Genomic DNA, 20,822 nt, shown 5'->3' with positions numbered 1-20,822 from the left:
CAAGCCCCTTGGTAGAAGAGCAGGATCATCTGCAACTTAGGGCACCTCATCTTGTCACCCATTTCAGCAGTGGGGCAGGGTGTGCAAGGACACGAGCAGGAGCCCTTGCTTCACCAAACACCTGTCATTCTGTTGGTCCTTCCAGGAGTTCCCCGTGGGCGGCCTCCCTCTTCTCACTGGGATCACTCTCAGAATGGCACTGGTAAGATAACACGGTCTGGAGCGGGGGGGGGGGGGGGGGAGGGGGGGGAGGGTAGCCTAAAATTAGCCCCTGAACCCAGCCAGCCTAGAGGCTGACGCCTATAGCCTTTCCACTGGTTAACACTGGGAGCAGAGGACCCACCGTGCTCCAGACTGGGGCAGCAGGAGCTCCCGGTGAAAGAATCAACAGGCACTAGTGTACTTCGCAGAGGTGCAGCGAAAGGACCCCAGTTCTACACAGCATCATTGGCTGCGGCAAGTCTTGTGAGTATTAGGGGCCTAGGATCCAGCAATGTGACAGGGAGGAGTAAGACTTGCTATTTGCTCTGATCCTGGGAGCATTTGGGAGGTTGATAAGGGAAAAAGCTTCAGAAAAGATCACAAGATCTCAAGCCACCTTCTGGCTTCATCTATCCCAAAGTGTGTTTGCCTAGAGTCTGGGATCTACCCAGATCTATTCTGCTTCTTTTAAAAAAATTGTGTGTGGGGGGGGGGGGGGTTGTTGTTTTGAGACAGGCTCTAACTAGGCTGACCTTAAACTTGCTAAATAGCCCCAGGCTGGACTTGAACTGGTAGTCGTCCAGTCTCTGCCTCTCACAGTGGGGATTACACTGCCTGACTGGAACTACTTCTTGAGGCATTTGCAGATTATACACCAAGGAGGACTAAGGTTGGGCTTTATGTATCTGTGCAGTGTTTGTGTGTCTGTATATGGGGAGGGGGGGTAGCAGAGTGGGCTTGACTGCGAAGCTCCTCAGAATGGGAGAAGGATGGGGATTTTTAAAATAGTCTCCTAATGCCTGAATACTCTATGTCTCACAGAAATCTGCCATTCTCCTGGAGGCGTTCTTAACCTAACCTCTAAGATTCCAGGAGGATTTTAGATAAAATAAGGAGGATTCAGAAACTTGGAAGAGTTAAACAATTACTTTTTGTCTTCTAGCCTCTAATCTCTAACTGAAACTTACCATTTCTTTCAAGGATAAATTCAGGCAACAAATGGCCACAGTTTTACTGGTTCCCATAACTTGGTTACCAGAAGAAATGACAGACATTTTATATCATATGACACGGTGGCAGAGACTAAGTTTCATTTAAATCTATCCTCAATTAGAAATTTTCAGTAGAGCTTGTTATTTCAGATATCAATATAGAACATCTATTACTATAACATTTTGTTAAAAATGTTTTGATAGAAGTATTTTAATATAATTACTTTTCTTTAATCATATGTATTTGTTTATATTTTTAATCATTTTAAGTACTTGTACTTAAGTATTTAAGTAGTTAAGTACTTGTTCTTATTTTATATACTAAAAATACAATGAAAGGGATGAATAGATCTTACTAATATTAAGGTCATGAAAAACATTTTTTAAAACTGTGCACTTTGGAATTGGCTACCAGTGGCTCATACCTGTACTCCTAGCTACTCAAGAATCAGATCTGAGGAAGACTATTCAAAGTCAGCCTGGGCAGTAAAATCCATGAGACACTTATCTCCAATTAACCAGTATTAAAAGGTCATAAGTGGAGCTGTGGCTTAAGTGGTAGAGTGCTGGCTTTGAGCAAAAAAGCTACAGGACAATGCCCAAGCCCTGAGTTCAAGCTCCAGGACTGGCACACATATGCACACATACAACCGTGTACTTTGGAAATCAGAGGCTCTTTGTCTACAGCAAGTTCACACTAACTCTGTGTGTGTGTGTGTGTGTGTGTGTGTGTGTGTGTGCGTGTGTGTGTGTGTGTGTGTGTGTGTGTGTGTGTGTGTGTGTGTGTGTGTGTGTGTGTGTGTGTATAAGTGCCAGTAGTAGGCCTTGAAATCAGAATCTGGGCACTGTCCCTTAGCTTTCTTTTCTCAAGGCTAGTACTCTACAACTTGAGCCACAGCTCGACTTCCAGCTTTTTGGTTGTTAATTGGAGATAAGTCTTACAGACTTTCCTGTCCAGCCTGGCTTTGAACTCCAATCTTCAGATACCCTAGCTACTCAGGAATTAGATCTAGGATTACAGGCGTGAGCTACTGACACCCACCACACACTTACTCTTTGATGAATAAACTATAGCCATTCAGGTTAGGAAATAGTGACACTGGATTTTCTTGTCACTGTCTAATGGGTACACAGTTCACCTGAGTAGCAAAGCCCCAGAATCCATAGCTTCATCTCAATCTGAAGACTCATTATATGGGCTTCACTCTGGGCTCATGGTATGACCTAGATGAGGGCTTCAGCAATTTCCTCCACTGGTCCTTGTTTTCTTCAGCTCTCCAAACTCAAGTCCCCAGATAAAAAATGGCAAAAAAGAAGTCCCTACTGTCAGAGATAAGATTCACAAATGAACTTTCCATTACTAAAGTCCCTGGAATTTGGTTTGACTCTGAGAAGTGAGGATCCTGGAAGCTGCCCTGTAACTCTACTTGAAGCAGGGAGAAGGGTGTGTGTTTTCTGTTTCATGTTGGATAGGAAGTGGAAAAACCTAAATTCTGTTCCTGCCTCTGGTGTTACCTTGATGTGGCATACCTCTCAAAATCTTATATCCTCTAGCCTACCATCCATAAAATGGGGTTAATATCCTCTATCCCATTACATGAAGTAGATTTGAACCAAGTGTGGTGGTACATAACTGTAATCCCAGCACTTGGAAAGCTAAGGTAAGAGGATTGTGAGTTTAAGGCCAGCCTAGATTACGGAGTGAGACCCTGTCTCAAAAAAAAAAAACTTAAAAAAAGAATAACTTTGAAAAGCACAAAAATATGTGTTCTAGGTTCTTGATAACATAACTCAAGCCAGGCATTGGTGGCTTATGTCTGCAATCCTAGCTGTTCAGGAGAATGAGATCTAAGGAATGTGGTCAAAGCCAGCATGAGCAGAAAAGTCTATGATATTCTTATCTCCAATTAATCAGTCAAAAGCCAGAAGTGGAGGTTTGGCTCAAGAAGTAGAATGCCAACTTTGGGCTTCTTCACTCAAGCCAAGTGAGAGGGTGAGAATCTGAGGACCACTGTTCAAAGCCATCTAGCGCAGAAAAGTCCATTAGATTGAAAAGCGGAGGTATGGCTTAAGTAGAAGAATGCAAACCTTGAGCAGAAAAGGCTAAGGAAGAGCACAAGACCATACAGAACTCACAGTAACAGCCTTGTGACCTTAGGAAAGTCCTGGCTCTCATCCAAGCCTTGGTTTCTCCATCTGTAATCAAAGAAATTAAATTATCCACAAGGTCTATTCCAGCTTTGAAGTTATAGGACATTAAGTATGGAGCTGTAGCAATAGAAGCCATCTACATACGAAGTATAGATAGTTGAGAGAGAGGAGCTGGCATGTAGAGAAAAGAAGCTTGCTCTTGGAGATGTAGCATCAGGCTAGTGTTCTTTTTTATAACAGCCTTGTGAAGCATGAACTATCATTTCTAAGAAGGGAGACACTGAGGCACTAAGAAGGGGTTACTTGCTCAAGATCACTTGCTACAAGCTAGGGGTACTGACTTGTAATTATAGGCCTGCCTCATTTCCAAACTTACATTCCTATTGTATGAGTAATACAACAAAAAATAATAATATCACATATGGAGGTGTTGGTGGCAGGTAGAGGGAGGCCTAACATTGAGAGTGACTTCATTCATCCACCTCATAACTTTCTTTCAAGAGGAGAGTACCTGAGGCATCCGGGTAACAAAGAGGGGTGGGGAAGAAGAGTGAATTAAAAAGTGGGTGAAGGTCTTGGGATTTCAGCTGCAGGATATGGATGAATAAGAAAGGTTCAAACTCTGAGAAACCTATCAACTCACCCTGATGTCCACACACTGAAGAAAACTAGGAACAGAATTGGTAAGGTTTGGGTTTGGGATTGAGTCAGCCATTGGGTCATGAGTGTTTTCATGGAGCCTGGGGAATGTGGAATGAGAAGAGTTGAGGATTGTGTCAAGACTCCAAGGTGGATTGACGAGAGGGGATGGGTAAGGCTTCCATCAGAAGGATGGAAAGCAGTGGGTTGAGGAGGTGTTGGCAATCAAAGGGTCACCTTGGCTTGAAGTGGTCATGGGGAAGAAACTAATTGTCACCAGTGAGAACTGGCTCTGAAAGCATCAACTGTTTCCTGATATCTGTTTCTTCATTTTCCTTGAAGTGGATTCTTTGCAATACCACTTCTTCATTGAATCAGGAAATGCTATTTGTTTCCATTTCTGGATTTTTGGTTGTTAATTGGAGATTGGAATCTTGTAGACTTTCCTGCCCAGGCCGGCTTTGAACCATGATCCTCAGATCTCAACTTCCTGCGTAGCTATGATTATAGGCATGTTTTATTAAGTTTAGTCTTGTCTGCCATTAAAAAATCTGCTAAGTTGTTTGACAGTTAAGTATTTTCTGGAGTCATTTTACATGAGATTGATTGCAAATGGTCCAGAGAAGGACCCAAATGCAATGACAAAAAGTTTGAATAGCCATGATTAAAATTTTGGACAACAGCTGGGCCCTGGTGTTTCATGCTTATAATCCCAGCTTCTCAGGAGGAGGTCTTAACCTGAGGATCAAGGTTTGAAGCCAGTCTAGGCAGAAAAGTCCATGAGACTCTTAGCCACAAGAGCCAGAAGTGGAGCTGTGGCTCAAGTGGTAAAGCACTAGCCTTGAGCAAAAGAGTTCAAGGGAAGTGTCAGGCCCTGATTTCAAGTCCCAGGACCAGCACACCAAAAAAAAAGACATACATATACAGCAGGCATCAGTGGCTCATGTATATAATCCTAGCTACTGAGGAGGCTGGAATTTGAGACTCAACATTTGAAGCCAACCCAGGTAGGCAAATCTCAAGAATCTTATTTCGAATTAAACCAGCAAAAAACATTTTGATTAAGGTAAGTAAGGGCTGGGTGTCAGTGGCTCACATTTGTAATAATAGCTACTCAAGAGGCTGAGATCTGAGGATCCCAGTTCAAAGCCAACCTGGGCAGACAAATTCAAAAGACTCTTATTGTCAATTAGCCACCAAAAAAAGTGGAGTTGTGGCTCAAGTAGTAGAGTGCCAGCCTCAGTACCAATGCACGCACACACACACACACACACACACACACACACACACACACACACACACACCATATGTACATATAGACATTTGTTATAAATGAACTCTGATTTAATGTTTAGTTTTCTAAATATTTAAATGCCTAAAGAGCAATTATCTTGACAAAATACATCTTTTTTCTAAGCTATTTTTTGCAAATATTACAAAAATAAGAATAATATCTTTAAGACACCTGATAAAGAATTAGGTTTTAGGTTGTTGTTTTCTTGCAGGTACTGGGGCTTGAACTCAGGGCCTGGATACTGTTTCTGAGCTTCTTGTTCTCAAGGCTAACTAACACTCTACCACTTGAGCCACAGCACCATTTCCAGCTTTTTCTGTTTATGTGGTACTGAGGAATCAAGCCCAGTGCTTCATGCATGCTATGCAAACATGCTACCACTAAGCCACATTCCCAGCCTAGATTTTAGTTTTGACCTTAGAAAATTCTTTAGGTATTTTAGTTACAACCAATTTAATTTTTTTTGCCATTCCTGGGGCTTGAACTCAGAGCCTGGGCACTTCCTTGAGCTTCTTTTGCTTAGCTAGCACTCTAACCTAGGGCTTCATGCATGCTAGGCAAGCATTCTACCACTAAGCCATATTCTCAGGCCCCAACCGATGTAATTTTGCACACACACTTTTTATATGTTACATCTTTTACTTTAGACCTCATACATATAGTACAACTTGCCTTTGAGCCTTCTGATATTTGTCTTAGCCTGTTTGTTGGTTTCTTTATTTCCCCCATTTTGGAAGGAACACTTTAGGTCAAAACTCATTCTCCAAAAACCCCTCATTTAAAATCATACCTTCAGAAGTGGGGGTTGTCTGCTCAAGTACCATTTTTGACTGGTAAAGCTAAGGGACAATGCCAAGGCCTGGATTCAAGCATGCATATACATGCACAGAAACACAAAGACACAGACAAAGACACACACAAGCATTCCCTTTCCTTTTAACTTCCTTCTCCAAAAACATATTCCCAATAACTTATTGTATATCTTTCCTACTTGCTGATTTTTTTTGTCAGTTGTGGGGCTTGAACTCTGGGCCTGGGTGCTGTCCCTCAGCTCTTCAGCTCAAGGCTAGTGCTCTACCACTTGCTGATTTTTTTTAATGTGCAGTTTTAATTAATTTACAAAAATTTGAATTTAGACAAAATTGGTTTTATTTTTCAATACAAGAAACTGTTCATAGCCTTGCATAGAGTTTTGCAGTGCTGAGGTTTGAACTCTGGGTTGTGCTTGCTGGGCTGGCACTCTACTATTGAGACAAACCTCTAAACTCTCTTTTCTCTGATTAATTTTGAGCTAAGGTCTCACATTTTGCTGGAGCTGGTCTTCACCTTGATCCTTCTAGTTAAGCTTGTCACCATAGCTGAGATGATGAGTGTGAGCTATCCTATCTGACTATGCGTTATATGTTAATAAAGACTTAGATAGAAAGCAATCCTAAACTATTTCTCTATACAAAAAAACCCTATTTATTTAAAATTTATTGATAAATTCATACTGTAAAAGAGAGTTAGATTGTATCACACTGAGGACAGAATGAAACAGATCAAGATTACTTGTTCAGCTCTTTTGCAAGCTCCAAATTAGGCAGCCTGCTTTGAGTTTAAGCCTCAAGTTTGAAATGACCTTCCCCCACCCTAAATCTGAGCCTGAGTTATTTTAGTTAGACCTAGTTGAAATAAGAATTTTGGGAAAGAAGTTTTATTACAAGTGATATGGAAGAGAGAGACAGAGACAGAGAATAAGAGAAAGAAAAAATATAAAATAGCTCCTTACATTAATTTTTCAGTTAAGAATCATCCTAAAGATATTTATATACATACACACATACATATATGTGAAAAACAACAATTTTATATTAGGCATTAGGTTTAAGTGCTAACAAGCTCAAGGAAATGCAAAAATTCATTGTAGTGACTATAAATATGTCAGTCAGTTATTTCTAGGAATTCCAGGAACCGACTGAGTTGTGCCTAACATTGTTCACTTTGTGAGGTTTTTATCTTGGTAGCCAAAACAAGAATGGATTTCTAAATAAGATTGTTGTTGCTGCTGCTATTAAATTTTTTTCCTCCATCAACTCAATCATCATAGATACAGACAATAGATATACACAAAAATAATACACACAAACATTAATTCAGAGATCAGTATTAGAGAACTTATCTTTTTTTTTTCTTCTGTAGGTTGTGGGGCCTGAACTCTGGGTCTGGGCACTGTCCTTCAGCTTTTCAGCTCAAGAATAGTGCTCTACCACTTGAGCCACAGTGCCACTTCCAGGTTTTTCTGCTTATGTGGTGCTGAGGAATCGAACCCAGGGCCTCATGCATGCAAGGCAAGCACTCTACCACTGAGCCACCTTCCCAGACCCCAACTTATCTTTTTGCTTGGTTTTTGTGCTGTTGCTATTGTTTATTTTTACTTGTATTTGGCTTGAACTCAGGGCCTACATCTCTTGCTTAGCTTTTTCAATCAAAGCTGGTATTCTGCCACTTGAGCCACACTTCCCACTTTCATCTTTTTACTGGTTAATTTGAAATTAGTCTCTTAGATATGTCTCCTGAGGCTGGCTTTGAACTGAAATCCTCAGATCTCAGCCTTCTGAGTAGGTAGCATTATAGGTGTGAGCCACCCACACCTGGCAGTTTGGGTTTTTTTCTTTTTCCCTTTTTGTGGAACAGTGAGGTAGAATTTTCCCTAGGGGGCAAGATAGATTTAGCACTTTTCATTCTTAAGCAAATTACAACAGAGATCTCCCAAGCAACTATATCCTTATACCTTGTCTCTACTATTTGGTCCTGCAGAGTTTCAAATTTCCCTGTCTAGAAATAAATGGCCTAAGCCTCAAATAGCCCAAAAGTGATCTGACAAGAGAGGAACAAGACAACAAATCACAAGATTTCAATTTTTTTCTTGTCTAAAACAAATGGCCTATTCAAACCACAAGAAAGCAAGGTCGTTGTGCGCTACTGGAGAGAACTTGCCAGTGATTCAACTCAAAAGGCCTCCAAATTTATTCATTTCTGCATCTCACCAAATGGTGGTAAAAAGCAGTCAATGCTGGCCAAAGTGGAAAGAAAAGGAAACATCCCTCGAATAAAAGGGATTCTAACAGCTTCAGGGAACCAATTTCATCTTTCCTCTTTGTTCAGGATTGACGAGCTGAGAGTGGCTAGCACCTAAAGAGTGCATTTTCTTCTGGCTGACTCGCCAAAGCTCAAACCGGGTTTTTAGACCCCAGATCCAAACTCCAAGAGTCTCACATGTCAGGTCCTGTGACTACTAACTATATGCCATCAAAGAGCTTTGATAAAAGGCAGCAAAAGGAATTTATTACATGGAAGCCATGGGAAGACAGCACTTCAGCATATCTTCAGCCATCTTCAGGGACACAGACATTAGCTTCAGATTAAATAGGGAGAATCAGAGGACAGAGGTAACAAATGTATGTATAGTTAAAACAGTCTCAAGTCAGGTTTAGATGTGGTGTCAGGTGGTCTGACAGTTCATTGACTCAGGTGGGACAATGATAGCTGTTGACAGTGGTCAGATGGTCTAGCCCTTCCTGGATTCCAAGATAGCTGTAAAGTGACTGCAAGAGAGAATGGTTCAGGACAAAGAACATAGATAAAAAATGGAGAAATCTGAGATGTCTAGTTTTTATCCTTCTCCCGGTTAATTTATGGGCCCCCAAGTAGAAACTCAACATTTCTCAACAAAAGAAAAGAAAAAAAAAAGAAAAAGTTTTAAGTTGCCTCTTACATAAACAACAAGCTGTGATGTGGCCTGACATGTTTTGACCACAATTCATAATGCTTGAAATATGACAGTGTGAGTGAGGATGAGGAGAAGACCCATGAATTAGTGTTGAAGGGCAACAGGCAAGAGGCTCAAGTGGAGGCTGGCATTCTAGGTGTTCATAGGGACCCTTAGTCCCCATCTTTTGTCACCCACAGATCTAGCATGTCCTCCTCCTCATAATGAAAATAGTTCTGTTCCAATCAGCCAAGATGAACCTCATGGACATCACCAAGATCTTCTCCCTCCTGCAGCCTGAAAAAGAGGAGGAGGACACCAACATGGGAGAGAAACAAGCTCTTAATCAAGCAGTATATGACAATGACTCCTATACCTTGGACCAGCTTCTACACCAGGAACGTTACAAACGTTTCATCAACAGCAGGAGTGGCTGGGGTGTACCTGGGACCCCCTTGCGCTTGGCAGCTTCTTATGGCCACTCAAGCTGCTTGCGAGTCCTCCTGGCACATGGCGCTGATGTTGACAGCTTGGATGTCAAGGCACAGACACCACTCTTTACCGCCGTCAGTCATGGCCATCTGGAGTGTGTGCGTGTGCTTTTAGAAGCAGGAGCCTGTCCTGGTGGGAGCATCTACAACAACTGTTCTCCTGTGCTTGCTGCTGCTCGTGATGGTGCTGTTGCCATTCTGCAAGAGCTTCTAGGCCATGGCGCAGAGGCCAATGTCAAGGCTAAACTACCAGTGTGGGCATCAAATGTAGCTTCATGTTCTGGCCCCCTCTATTTGGCTGCAGTCTATGGGCACCTTGACTGTTTCCGCCTGCTTTTGCTGTATGGGGCAGATCCTGATTACAACTGCACTGACCAGGGACTGTTGGCTCGTGTTCCACGGCCCCGTACCCTCCTCGAAATTTGCATCCACCATAATTGTGAGCCAGAGTACATCCAGCTGTTAATCGATTTTGGTGCTAACATCTATCTTCCATCTCTCCCTCCGGACCTGACCTTGCAAGATGATAAAGGGGTTGCATTGCTGCTTCAGGCCCGAGGTGAGTGGTGAGCAGGCTACTTCAATAGGTCTCCTAGTTTGTAGGTCTCAGAGCCCCAAATCATCCAAATCATTCCTCTGTGTTGAACTGGAGAAAACTCTATCTTCTTTCTCCTGGGGTCCCAGTGGGGAGGAATTACAGATTCCACATTAATGCAAGAGTCACTAAGATGGGGGAAGGAGGGAGGAAGGAAGGAAGGGAAGGAGGAAGCTCTTGATTTTTGGTCCTCCTCTGAAGCTCAAGGCCTTGTGTATCACCAGCAGCAGCATGCATTAGAGGCAGGGTAGGAGATATTTCTTAGAACGGGAGAGGACATTAGGGCAGTAGTAACCAGGGCCGAGTGGCTGTAGGCTCGGCCTGGATAATTACATTGAGAATTTTTCCTTATTACCTGTTTCTCATTTATGCAGCTACTCCACGGTCACTCCTCTCCCAGGCTCGTTTAGTTATCCGCAGAGCTGTGCGCAAGAACAGCCAGCCACAAGCCATCGACAAGCTGGATATTCCTCCTGTGTTGATTAACTACCTTAAACACCTGCCATAATCAGAAATCCATGGGGCCTCAACAACAACAAAAAACCCACCTGGAGACCCAGGTAGCTAAAGGGCTGTATTGCTCCATCCATTCAACTTGAGTTGCTCTCTTATGTTGTCTTCCGCATTAAAAATCCTTAACAAAATCAGTCTGTGGTGTCTGCTGTTTGTGTATGTGGGAGAAAGAGAGTCACTGGGGCAAGGGCTCTGATCAGCTATAGGAAGGGATGGTATTGGTCTGGCATGTGACAACACAGGAAAACAAAAGAGAAAAGTAAGCCACTGGCTAAACCTCTTCACCACACTTGTCTCTAAGACGAGGTCCTGAAGAACCCAACTGAGTGTAAGATTAGTATCAACTTGCCAACCCATGAGCCTGGTACTACAAGGTGTGTTTCCAAAGGCTATCCCCCCCACCCCGTATTTCACTACTTGAAGTTAGATGGCTGATGAACTTCCCATTCACTCACTTTAAGTTATGGAATGCATTCCTGCAAATTCAGTTTGTAGTCAAGATCCACTAGGAAAATAAACAAGCAAATATTTGTGACAAGGAATTTAATGCTGAAAATAAATTCTCAGCCTATGAGAATACAAGCAGGACAAAATGATAACCTAAAGATCAGAGACAGAAGGAAACAAACATGATCTCTAGCTAGCATTGTGAGAAAGGAGGTATTTTAGAGTACAGAAACAAGGATCACTTGTTGGAAATTGGGATCACAAGCCTGTCTGTCCAAGAGAGCAAAACTGACACATAAAACATGCAGTCCAAAGCAGAAGAAAAAAATGCCCTCTCATTTCCTCAATCCTGATCTCTAATTTTTCTCTGATGTCTGTCTATTTGGGGGAACTGGAAATCAGCTAATATTATATTGTGAGAAACAAAGTCTCCAGAAGTCAACCTCCCTGTAATACAGCTGAGCAGGGGGAGACAAAGAATGGAGGAATGACCTGAGCCAGGAGCTGGAACTTAGAGCCACTGTTGGTGCAGAGAAGGTAGAGGGTAAGTACTTGGCTTTCTCTATTTTTCCTTTCCTTGGATTAGTACCTCTTATTGGTTGAACCAAACCAGCCCCCCACCTCCAACCCCTGTGATAAGGAGCAGAGATAAGGAAGGAAGCAAATAGGCCCTGGGCTCAGATGTTCCCCTAAATCTAGGCACCTTCATTTTGCTAAATCTTCATCCTTCTACAAGACCTTTTTGGTTTTTCTCTGTACAACTGTGGCTGGGGAAAGGGACATGAGAAGGAGTAGAGGAAGTGAGCCTAAATAATCTATATCAGGAAGCACTGTAGATACTTAGAACTCTTCCTGAGAGCTGCCTTCACAGTCCCTTATATCATGCTCTCCTATCATGGGGAAAGGGATGGGGCCTTAAATTGCTTTGTCTCTCTTCTTTATACTCCCCATTCTCCCTAGCTACTAGTGCCTTAGAGACTTTAGGAAGTCAAGAAAACTGGATATCTTCATATTGCTCCTGCCCACTCACCCATACTCTCCCACTCAACTTCCAGATTTTCATTCTTTAGCACTTTGGAGGGCAGGGCAACTGCCTATCTCCAAGGAGCATGACAGCTGAAGAACAGAAGCACAAATGGCTTCTAAGTAGGCATCCTGAGCTCTCCTCTACCTTTTTATCAATCTGGGCTCCAGAAGTGTGGATTTTCCAGAACCCCACCCATGGCCCTGACCATTTTTCCCATAGTCAAGGCCTTCAGGCATTTGGAGTCAAGTTCAGTAGCCCTATCTGCTACAAGCTCCTAGGTACATACTTCAAATGGGGATCAGTCTCCCCTGTGGCATGTGGGGCACAGATTCTCTGAGTCATGAAAGCATATTGACTCTCTAGAAATCACAAAGGATTTACATCTAAGGACATTATAGGAGTGTTCAAATTTTGGGCCAAGAGAAAGGGCTAAAACAGCCCTATTTTCTATATGAGGGAAGCAAGATCTTGTTCGATGCATCACACTTTCAGTAGTCTAGCTTTCCAGACTATTTCCAGCTGTTTTTATCCAGTTGCTTATGTTGCTAGTAGGCACATAAAACCTCAAAACCTGGTGCCAAGCCTGGTGTTGGTGGCTGGGTAACTAGGAGGCTGAGATCTGAGGATCATGGTTCAAAGCCAGCCCATTGAAGAAAGTCTATGAGACTCTTATCTCCAATTAACCACCAAAAAGCTGAACGAGGAGCTGTGACTCAAGCAGTAGAGCACTAGCCTTGACCACATAAAGTTCAGAGATAGCACTCAGGCTTTTTGTTCAAGATCCAGGTGTTCTCTGTCTCTCTGTCTCTCTGTCTTTCTGTCTGTCTCTCTGTCTTTCTCTCTCTCTCTCTCTCTCTCTCTCTCTCTCTCTCTCTCTCTCTCTCACACACACACACACACACACACACACACACAAACACACACACACACACCTACTGCCTTAGTTCTTCTTCTTTCACGGGCCTAATCATTTCCATCTAGGTAATGGAATCAGGATTTGTAATTATCTCAAATTCTGACTTTCCCTAGGCCACATGAAGAAGTAGAAGGAACGCTACTGTTCCTGGAATGAAATTGTCCCTGCCTCCAGATCTTTTGACATTTGTTGACACTGACCCCAAGTGAGAGTCTAATCTCCCTACCCCATTCTTCCCAACCCCCAGCTCCAGCCACCAGCTTTTCAGAAGGCTGTGTCTTAACTGTCTCAGGCTCCCTTGATCCCTTCTTTTCTCTTTTTGTCTATTCCTGACTTTATTTTCCCCATCCTTTTTTCCCCACCTTTCCTCCTGCTATGGTCTGAACTTTAGTGTCTTCCAAAATTCATATGTTGGAACCCAATCCTCAATATGATGATATATTGAAAAATGGACCTTACTAGCAGAGGTACTCACTAGACATGTTGTGGGTGGGAATTGGAGGGAGAAACTGGAGAGAGTTGGGGATGAGGTGACATTGTCCAAAAAGAAATGCACCTGACTTATGTAACTGTACATCAACAATAAAAAAAGAAGTGTGACCTTTGGGAAGTGATTAAGCCATGAAAATGTCAGCCATTATGAGTCAGATCAGTACCTATATTTAAATGAGGCTCCAATGAGCTCCCTTTTCCACCTTTTGCTATAGAAGTTCATGTTGGAAGCACCATTTATGAATTGACTCTCACTGGACACAGAATCTGCAGGTGCCTTGATATTGGACTTGCTAACTTCCAGAACTATGAGCAATAAATCCCTGTTGTTGATCATTTAAGTAGTCTGAGGCATTTTGTTATAGTAACACAAGTGGACTAACACACCTCCCTTTCTTCCTCCCTGGAAATACCACGAATCTGGGTCTTGACATCACTTTGCAAATACCACTGATAAGTCTATACTTTTTTGGGGGGTCCAGTCATGGGGCCTGAACTCTGGGCCTGGGCGCTGTCCCTCAGCTCTTCAGCTCAAGGCTAATGCTCTACCACTTGAACCCTGGCACCACTTCTGGCTTTTTTCTTTTTGCTTATGTGGTGATAAGGAATTGAACCCAGGCCTCATGCATGCAAGGCAAGCGCTCTACCACTGAGCCACCTTCCCAGCCCCTATACTTTTTTTTTTACCAGTGCTGGGGCTTGCACTCAGAGCTTGGGCACTGCCTCTGAGCTTTTTTACTCAAAGCTAGAACTCTACCATTTGAGCCATAGCTCAACTTCTGGCCTTTTCAGTTTATGTGGTGCTGAGGAATCGAACTCAGGGCTTCATGCATGCTAGGCAGGCACTCTACCACTAAGCCACATTCCCAGTCCATGTCCTTTTTTTGTTGGTTGTGGGGCCTGAACTCTGAGCCTGGGTGCTATCCCTCAGCTCTTCGGCTCAATGCTAGCACTCTACCACTTCAGCCACAATGCCACTTCCAGCTTTTTTTGCTTATGTGGTGCTGAGGAACCAAACCCAGGGCCTCATTCCAGCAAGGCAAGCACTCTACCACTGAGCCACCTTCCCTACTTTTTTTTGAAATGGAAAATTCATTCACTTTATTCAGATAGATGGGCCCTAAAGACTAGACTCAATGTGCAAAATGACCCAAAGGATTAAAAAAATCAGAAGCATCCTTTTTACTGCTAAATTGATTGAAAGCCTGGTAGAAGTGATACTTGATCTGGCTTTGAATGGTGGAAAGTATTTATCAGTGTGAATGGATGTGGTGCTAATGGAAGAAACTCAGTGAGTAAAGCATAGATATAGAAAAAGACAGAACAGGCTGCTGGGAAGGTGGTTGCTGGAAAGGTAGACTGCTTGCTTTGCATGCATGAGGCCCTGGGTTCAATTCCTCAGCATCACATAAGCAGAAAAAGCCGGAAGTGGCGCTGTGGCTCAAGTGGTAGAGCACTAGCCTTGAGCTGAAGAGCTGAGAGACAGTGCCCAGGCCCAGAGTTCAGGCCCCATGAGCAACAACAACAACAAAAAAAGACAGGGCAGTTTGAGAACTTAGTTCAGTTGGCTCGTTTGGTGTATTTGAACATCAGTAAGTTGGGAACTACACTGGAGAAGGTTGAGAACATCCTGGTGTTTGAAACTGAAAAATTGTCCCCCATAGAATGGGACATGCATAGTCATAGGAATGGCTGACTGAGAATTCTGAGAGCATATTTCCCGATTCCCAGGAAAAATCTGGCATCAATAGCTATTCTCTTATGGGCATAGAATGACTGTTGCACCTCCATCATTTCATTTACTTTTTAGCACAGCTTTTTCAGGTAGGTAGAATGATTTCTTTCCTTCTTTCCTTCCTTCCTTCCCTCCTTCTTTCTTTCCTTCCTTTCTTCCTTCCCTCCCTCCCTCCCTTCTTCCTTCTTCTTTCTTGATTTCTTTTTAATTTTTTTATTGTTATTATAAAGGTGAGGAACAGAGGGTTACAGTTATACGAGTCAGGTAGAAAGTACATTTCGTTTTAGACAATGTCACCCCTTCCTTTGCTTTCCTTTCTTGCTTTCTCAAATAGATCTAAATGGCAGCCCCAAACACTGGGGATAATCTGAAGGGGCTGAGGTAAGGGGATAGATTTATGGTAAGAGTAGATATAACCCTTTCCCTGCCTAGGATTCAGTAACCCCTGGCTTTGTGTGTGTGTGTGTGTGTGCATGCACACACATGTGAGCACATGTGCACTAGTACCGGGACTTAGATTTAGAGCTTGATCAGGGCCTGGGCACTATCCTTCTACCATGGTCTGGCTTCAAACCGTGATCTTCAAATCTCTGCCTCCTGAGTAGCTAGAATTACAGATTTGAGGCATAGGCACCCAGTGTTCTACTCTGAGTGTGTGTGTGTGAGAGAGAGACAGTGTGTGTGTGTGTGTGTGTGTGTGTGAGTGTGGTGTGTGTACACATGTGTGCACACTCTAGTACTAGGACTTGAAATCAGCATCTTAGGCTCTTGCTGAGTTCTTGCCCTCAAGGTTGGTGCTCTGCTTTTCCTTGTGTTCTCCTTTGCTGTGTTCAAACACAGAGGTCATTGAAAATGGCATCTTCAATTTTCTTTTTTTTTCTTTTTTTTTGGGGGGGGAGGTCGGGTCATGGGGCCTGAACTCTGGGCCTGGGCGCTGTCTCTCAGCTCTTCAGCTCAAGGCGAGCGCTCTACCAGTTGAGCCACAGCGCCACTTCTGGCTTTTTTTCTTATGTGGTGCTGAGGAATCGAACCCAGGGCCTCATGCATGCAAGGCAAGTGCTCTACCACTGAGCCACCTTCCCAGCCCCGGCACCTTCAATTTACTACAACAAACTGTATAGGATCTACTGTCATTCCCTCTTTTTGTGTTCCTTTTCCCCTCCAAGGCTAACTCATATGCAGGTATTTTGGATTCCATTCCCTACCCCCACCCATAGCCTCTTACCCATCAATTATTGTCTCCTGTGTCTTCTACTTGATTGATATTTTCCTGTCAGCATATAAACAAACTCACATCCTTCCATGTTATAAAAACAAACCTGAACTGCAAGTCTCTTTCTATCACCTTTTTGCATGAAACTTCTGGAACAAAGAGGCAACATGCATTCTCCCTTTCATCAGAGAATATTCTCTTGACATTCTACCACCAGAGTCTAGTTGGTGTATACCTAGTCCTACTACATCACCAGAAATTGCTAGATCCATATATAATGGTGTGTTTTCTACTTTTGTCTTGCTGGACCTCTGGATAATATCTAATAGTACTCGTAACAATTGTGTTCTGTGTATGTGTGTGTTGGTACTGGGGCTTAAACTCAGGCCCTGGGCCTTCTCCTCCAGGGTTTTTTACTTAAGTCTGGTGCTCTCCCACTTAAGCTACACCTCTTCTTCTGGCTTTTTGTTGGTTAATTTGAGATGAGTCTCTCAGATTTATCTGCCCAGCTACCTTTGAACTACCATCCTCAGATCTTAGCTTCTGAGTAGATAGGATTACAGGCATGAGCCACCAGCACCCAGTTTGCAATTCTATTATTTTTAATTAGTTGTTATTGTTATTATGAAGTTACAGTTACACAAGTCAGGTAAAGTGTACATTAGTTTTTGTACAATGTCACACCTTCCCTCTCTTTCTCTCCTAGATTTTCCCTCTCATCCCCACCCACAAGTTGTATGGTTCATATTCAACATAGTATCCAGTGAGTCCCATTACTGCATTTGTTCACCCTTTGTCCCTCCATTTCTGTGCCTCCCCTTACACTCCCAAAGACATATAAATGAACAAACAGAACAAAAAGAAAAGAAAACAAAATCAGCAACAAAGGAATAAAACCTTGTTTTTTATTTCATGTAGTTAATTTAGATAAATATTATTTTGTATGGCAACTGTATTCTTTTCCTTTTTTTTTTTTTTTTGGTTGGTCGTGGGGCTTGAACTCTGGGCCTGGGCACTGTCCCTCAGCTCTTCAGCTTAAGGCAAGCACATTTGAGCCACAGTGCCACTTCTGGTTTTCTGGTGATTAATTGGAGAAAAGAGTCCATTCATAAACTTTCCTGCCCGGGCTGGCTTTGAATCAAGATCCTCAGATCTCAGCCTCCAGAGTAGGTAGTATTATAGGTGTGAACCTGGCAACAGTTGTAATCTTAATAAAGCTCTAGTGCCTCCCTTGGCTTCTGGGAGAGCCAGCTCTCCTAGTTCTAGTCTTACCTTGACAATCCTTCCCTTTCAAGACTCCCCCTCTCTTTTCTCACACCCTTCATCTAACATGCCATCACAAAGTCTAGCCAGTTCAATTTAGTGAACACATCCAGGATCAAAATCTTCTTGTCATCTTACTGCCTCCCACCTTGTTGTGAGCCACCATCACCTCTCATGAGCATCATTGCAGAGCTTCCTGTCTGGCCTTCCTGCTTCTTCTCTTGCTGCTAAGGCAACCTAAACATTTCACTAAGATAAAGAGACTCCTCATTCTGCACTAAATCCTGCAGAATCCAGAGTATTTACAATGACTCACAAAGCCGTACACCACCTGTCCCCCATGCCCTCTATGACCTCCTTTCCCACCACATTCCCCCTCCCTCCCTCTGTTCCAGCTGCACTGGCTGTTTGTCATTTCTCTTAATATTCCAGTGTAGTGTGTTTCCCTCTCAGAGGCTTTGTACTTCCTATTCCTTTTGCCTGAACACTTCTCCCAGATGTCCCATGGTTTGTTCCCTTAGTTCCTCCAGTCTTGCATATCACCTTCTTGGGTGACAGCTACCTCATAGTCCTAGTATTCCCTATGCTGCTTCCCCATTCGCCATCATATTTATCACCATCTGCCATAATGCACACTTTACAGATCTTTGTTCAAGGTCTGTTAGCCTTAATTTTAGCTTTCCATTATTGTGATGGAAAACAGACAATGAAAACAATGGGGGGAAAAGCCAAGTGTGGTGGTTCATGGCTGTAATTTTTAGCTATTCAGAGGGTAGAGGAAGGGAATATTACAGTTCCAGGCCAGCCTGAGTAAAAAGCCTTTGATATCCCATCACAAACAATAAAAGCTGGATAGAGTGGTCATCTCATCTACCAAGGAAATATAAATAGGAGAATAGTGGTCTAGGTCAGGTCAGGTATAAACTTGAGACCCTAATCAAAAAATAAGAAAAGCAAAAAGGGGAACCAACCCAGATGCTCCTCAGTAGATGAATGGATCAAGAAAATGTGGTATATAAACACAAAGGAATATTATGCTTCCATCAGAAAGAATGATATTGCCCCATTTGTAAGGAAGTGGAAAGACTGAAAAAAATCATATTAAGTGAATTAAGCCAGACCCAAAGAAACATAGGCTCCATGGTTTCCCTCATTTGTAATAATTAGTATATGTCTAGGATAGTCCTAGCAGAGTATCATAATAGCTCAAAAGCTATGTACAGGGCAGGGAAGGTGGCTCAGTGGTAGCATGCTTGCCTTGCATGCATGAGGACCTGGGTTCGATTCCTCAGCACCACATAAGTAGAGAAAGCTGGAAGTGGCACTGTGGCTCAAGTGGTAGAGCGTTAGCCTTGAGCTGAAGAGCTGAGGGACAGCACCCGGGTCCAGAGTTCAAGCCCCAGAACCTACAAAAAAAAAACAAAAATTTTAAAAAAGCTATGTACATATGACTGAATAAAATCATGCTAATCAAAATGAACTCCAAAATATGGAAATGAGGGTTTTTGTTGTTGTTGTTGTTGTTAATGTACTGTGTGAAGTTATTTATTTTTTTCTTTCATTTTGTTTTCCAAAAACAGTTGTCACTGTTTTTGATTTTGGTACCCTGTGTCTTATATATGCTTTTATTTTATTTGGGGAAGGGAAGGGAAGGAGAATAACAGAATGGTGAGACAAAGGACAAAAGGTGAACCGACACTATGTTGGAAATGAACTTTAAAGGAGGGGACTTAGGGAGGCGGAAAAGAGAGAGAAAACAAGGGAGGGGGTAATACTTAAAAATGTATTCATTTCCTTCCTTTTGTAACTATGACACCTCTGTCCATCACTTTACAATAAAATTAAATTAAATTAAAAAAATAAAAGCAGAAAGGGTAGAGAATACGGCTCAGATGGCACAAGCTCAGAGTTTAAATTCTAGTATTGCTAAAAAAGGAGAAAAAATGACAACATAGTGTCTTGTTGAAAACAAACTTTACAACTTGGTGGGTAGGGAGGAATTGGGGAGGTGGGGAGGAAAGGGATGGAAGGGGATAAACAAAGGAGGAGGTAACAATGCTCTATAGGAAATGTACTCATTACCTTACTCATGTTACAGTAGCCCCTCCCTCTGTACACCATTTTTACAATAAAAATCATAAAAATGACAATAAAAATAGATAAACAATAACTCATGATATGTCAAGAGGTGGTAAATACCATGGATAAGAGTCAAACATCAATTAAGGGATGGGAAAGTGAAGAGAGTAGGAATGGGAACTGCTAACTAACTTATGTATCAAGTATCCAGAGTAGGTTTCCTTAGTAGTGACACTTCAACATACACCTGAAGAAAGTGAAGCACAAGGCATGACCATATGCAGAGAGCAAATACCTTATACAGAGCAAAATGGCAAGGGCAAAGGCCCTAAGATGGAATTTTTTCTTTTTTTAATTTTTTTTGGTGCCAGTCCTGGGGCTTGAACTCAGAGCCTGGGCACTGTCCCTGACCTTCTTTTGCTCAAGGCTAGAACTCTACCACTTAAGACATAGTGGTACTGAGGAATCGAACCCAGGGCTTCATACATGCTAGGCTAGCACTCTACCACTAAGCCACATTCCCAGCCAATTTTGTTCTTATTTGTGTGCCAGTCCTGGGGCTTGAATTCAGGGCTTTGTGCTCCCACTTGACTTTTTTGCTTAAGACTGCTGATTTACCACTTGAGGCATAGCTTCCATGTCTGGCCTTTTTGTTGGTTAATTGTAGATAAGATTCTCATGGGCATTCTTGCTGAGACTAGGTTTGAACCATGATCCTCAACCTCTTGAGTAGCTAGGATTATAGCTATGAGCCACCAGCACCTGGCTCTTTTGCTTTTTTGAGACAGGTTTCACTATGTAGCCTAGACTGACCTCAAATTCATGATCCTCCTGCCTGAGACTTTCAAGTGTTGGGATTATAGGTCTATGCTACCATATATGACTCAAATTTACCATCTTTATTTATTTTTTCCATTTACTTGTTTTTGTGCTTCCAGGGATGGAAATTCAGGGCCCAGTACATTCTAGGCAAGTGCTTTCCCATTGAACTATACTCTCAGTCCTGAAGGTAAGATTACTAAT

The 20,822-nt window shown here is 42.6% G+C and overlaps 1 protein-coding gene across 4 annotated transcripts; it reads left to right on the top strand.

The window, feature by feature from the left end:
* The first annotated feature begins 312 nt into the window (after positions 1–312).
* Positions 313–10,747, top strand: Asb12 (ankyrin repeat and SOCS box containing 12). Of its 4 annotated transcripts, XM_070039088.1 has the most exons (4): positions 3,949–4,027; positions 8,077–8,717; positions 9,229–10,078; positions 10,489–10,747. In XM_070039088.1, exons 3-4 carry the CDS (start codon positions 9,253–9,255, stop codon positions 10,620–10,622), a joined length of 960 nt encoding a protein of 319 aa, XP_069895189.1. In that variant the 5' UTR covers positions 3,949–4,027; positions 8,077–8,717; positions 9,229–9,252; the 3' UTR covers positions 10,623–10,747. The 4 variants fall into 4 exon arrangements, with proteins under 4 accessions (XP_069895191.1, XP_069895188.1, XP_069895189.1 ...); XM_070039090.1 differs by lacking the exons at positions 3,949–4,027; positions 8,077–8,717 and adding an exon at positions 313–465 and having other exon boundaries at positions 9,278–10,078; XM_070039087.1 differs by lacking the exons at positions 3,949–4,027; positions 8,077–8,717 and adding an exon at positions 313–465.
* Positions 10,748–20,822: the final 10,075 nt, after the last annotated feature.

Source organism: Dipodomys merriami, unplaced genomic scaffold (genome assembly GCF_024711535.1).
Source record: "Dipodomys merriami isolate MVZ:Mamm:240054 unplaced genomic scaffold, mDipMer1.0.p SCAF_3, whole genome shotgun sequence".
NCBI lineage: Eukaryota > Metazoa > Chordata > Mammalia > Rodentia > Heteromyidae > Dipodomys > Dipodomys merriami.
This window is presented reverse-complemented; position numbering and strand designations above follow the sequence as displayed.

What these genes read in the sequence shown, in the direction of transcription:
- Asb12 (XM_070039087.1), top strand. Translation starts at nt 9,253, where the DNA reads ATGAAAATAGTTCTGTTCCAATCAGCCAAGATGAACCTCATGGACATC. An exon ending in ATTGCTGCTTCAGGCCCGAG is followed by an intron (nt 10,079 to 10,488) that starts GTGAGTGGTGAG and finishes TCATTTATGCAG; the next exon opens with CTACTCCACGGTCACTCCTC.